This window comes from Egretta garzetta, unplaced genomic scaffold, assembly GCF_000687185.1.
Source record: "Egretta garzetta isolate BGI_Z169 unplaced genomic scaffold, ASM68718v1 scaffold143, whole genome shotgun sequence".
NCBI lineage: Eukaryota > Metazoa > Chordata > Aves > Pelecaniformes > Ardeidae > Egretta > Egretta garzetta.
The window spans coordinates 1,703,588-1,706,509 of NW_009259310.1; the positions used below are offsets into that span (position 1 = coordinate 1,703,588).

Genomic DNA, 2,922 nt, shown 5'->3' on the forward strand with positions numbered 1-2,922 from the left:
AGAATGGGTGTTTATTGAGCACACACAGGTCACCCCCACAACTCTTGCAAGTGTAAGGAAAGGCCCGATAAGGCATCAGAAAGGAAAACCTGGCAGTCTGGCTCTGACGCTGAGTTCTAACACAGCTTCTCTAAGCAAGTCACTTCAACATTTCATTTCCAGCTGGGTGATACAGAAACAGCAGCACTGCTCTGCCCCCGAGGAAGCTGCGGGGACCAGCGCGCTCCTGTCTGCACGGCATCTGTGCTGGGAAGGGCTCTGGATGCATCACCCTGCCAGCAGGGTGAGTGTGTTTTCTCTCGCTGAGTTCGCAGAGGATGGATGCTATGTTGACTTAAGCTCATTTCTCCTCCTGATTCAAGAAGCATTGAGCATATTAATAAAATGATATTTATTTTTTGATGTTGGCTTCCAGCAGCAGCTCAGCATGACAGTTCCTGTAAATACCTGATTATCCCCCAAGACATTTGTCAAGTTCCTTGTTTTACTGACAGAGAAAAGAAAAGAAAAAAATCCAACATCTGACCTGTATTATTTTGAGAACAAACAGCCAGAGGAAAGACGAGGAGCTCAGCAGAAGCTGCCAAGGAGGGGAACTGTTTCCTCGCTCCTTTACCACGGGAGAGCGAACGGAGCGAGCTCGCATTTCTCTGCGCCTTGTCCCTGCTTGATTGTTCAGCATAAAATCAGGCTTCAGAAGGGAAACTGCCTTGCCCTGGCAGGATCAAAAAGCAGGACCAGTCCCACCATGCTGGGTACTTTTTACGCTGTAGTTGGTTGGATCCTCAAGCAGGGAAGGAGGCTGCCTGTGGCTCCACACCTTCAGACCCATCTCAGGTCTCAAATGCAAAGCACAGGGGATCCGAGTCCTGCAGAAGTGTCACCACTGGCAGGGCAGGAGCCAGCCCAGCATCTCTCCCACAGGGGAGACTCCACCATTGCTTTCCATCCCAAAGCTTCCCCCGTGCCGAGAGGTCTCTCGCTGCCTCTCCCTGAGCTGGCTGGCTCCTGTCCACTGCCAACGGAGACACCTCCCCTGTGCCCCTACACAGCCGCTTCTCACTGCTGATGGTCACCTTCCTCAGCTCCCACCACCATGGCCGTTACAGGGAGCTGAGCGTCCGTTTCTGCCGCTGTGCACAGAACTAAGAAATAGGAGTGTCTGACAGAACCTGGAAGGTGGGTGGCAAGGTGGCCAGAGATTCCAGCACCACAGAGGCTCACTGTACCCCTAACTTTGTCAAAAAAAGCAGAAGAAATTGTCAAAATAGAGAACTGAGGAGGTCTAAGATACAAATCACCATCAGTTGTTGTTAATACAAAGCTGAGCAGTGTTCCTGCATGAGACAGTCACTACAGCCCCGATAAGAAGTGGGCACTTTTAGTTAAGCCAGTTCTTTGTGCAATTCCCAATATACACTGTCCCCTACCACAGCTTTAGCACGACGTGAAAGATTAGCACAGGAGTGCAGAGAAAAGCTGACCATGAGCTGGGAGCCCCAGTCCAGACCACGGGGGGGGAAAAATGTGTTCAAAAGTGCCAGAGACTGGGACCTGCGCAAGCAAAACCAGTGCCCGGCGTCGCACGCTGAGCAGGTCCAGGACAACTTGTGCTGGCTTTTACAGAGCCCAGCAGTCTGCTTCTTGTAAAGCAAGTCACCGCTGGCTGTAACCAGCTTCAAGAACACCTGATTCCCGAATACATTCACATTAAAACAATTTTAAAAAGAGACAGTAGCAGCCTGGCAGACAGTTAGCTGCCCACCGTGCCCACCTCTCCTCTAATGAAGGGGAAATTGAGGCACCACCTCACGGCTGAGCGTGCCCGCCGGCGGCTTGCTACCCCCAGGTTACACAGTAAAGGGTCCCCCTCTATCCCCATTGACACGCCACAGCAGCGGGCAGAGCTCTCTGGAGGCACCTATCTGAAGATGCTTTCCTTATATTCCCAACATTCCCATTTACAAATCATAACGATAGCAAATCAACACCTTGGAACAAGCACACACGCAGCCCAGAAATGGCAAGAAAGCCCACAGACACTCATGACCGTAACCGAGACTTGCAGCAACGCACGCACACATGCTGGCACGCAGGTTTATTTCTTTTCTTCCCCCCCGGGAAGTACAGACCTGCCTGTATCTCCGCTCCGAGCACACCTTGCAGAGTCCATTGAAGCGGTTCATGGCTAGAAACCCTAAACTCGCCGTTAGCCCATGAAAATCCAGTCTCCCGAAGCAGCCGTAATCCCGATCTCCTTGTATCACACGAGCGTGGAACAAACCCCAGTCAAACTGGCATGACCGCCCATGGGAACCCAGCTCCGGAGAAGAATGGCAGGAAGCCACCTTTCACCTCCCCGGCCCCTGTCTGCGCTGTATGCCGCTTTACGATAAGCCAGAGGGCTTCCTGAGAACCCTCACTGACAAGGAAGAGGGAGAGTTTTATATTAAAATTCCTGTCAACTATTTAGTATTCCCTAGTCCCCACTCTGTTGATGTGGCTTTTGTTCCCGCGGCATTCTTCAGCCGCACGGAGCACTTTGTTATTGCAATGTTCTCACAAACACTTTGAGGATGTTTAAGCGGCGTTTCACAGACACCGGCTGTGCGAGCTTCACTTCATTAACAAGACAGCTTGCACTCGTTACACTCCTAAAGAGAGAAAATTTTTTTGAACAAAAAGAAAAAAAGAAAAAAAAAAGGAATAGCAGAGTTTGTTTGTGAAAGCCCAGCCCCAGAGGATACGTATGTCCTGATGCTTTGTGCTCACGGCATCGCAGAGGGGGGAAGCAGAGAGGTCAACTGAATTGCACCCATGGTGTAATTTTGGAATTAAAAGACAAAGAGAAACCCTTAACCCAGCCAGCAGCAGGGCACAAAGCAGGACTCAGTGAGTCTGCACCATGCAGCCCTGAGTGCC

The 2,922-nt window shown here is 51.0% G+C and overlaps 1 protein-coding gene across 2 annotated transcripts in view; it reads right to left on the reverse strand.

Moving 5' to 3' along the window:
- Nucleotides 1–2,186, reverse strand: part of RGS3 (regulator of G protein signaling 3) — a 65,851-nt gene extending 63,665 nt beyond the window's left edge. For both annotated transcript variants that reach the window (XM_009636332.2, XM_009636333.2), the window contains exon 1: nucleotides 2,133–2,186. In XM_009636332.2, coding sequence (XP_009634627.1) covers nucleotides 2,133–2,186 — 54 coding nt within the window. The remainder of the gene's footprint in view (nucleotides 1–2,132) is intronic.
- Between the last annotated feature and the right edge of the window lie 736 nt (nucleotides 2,187–2,922).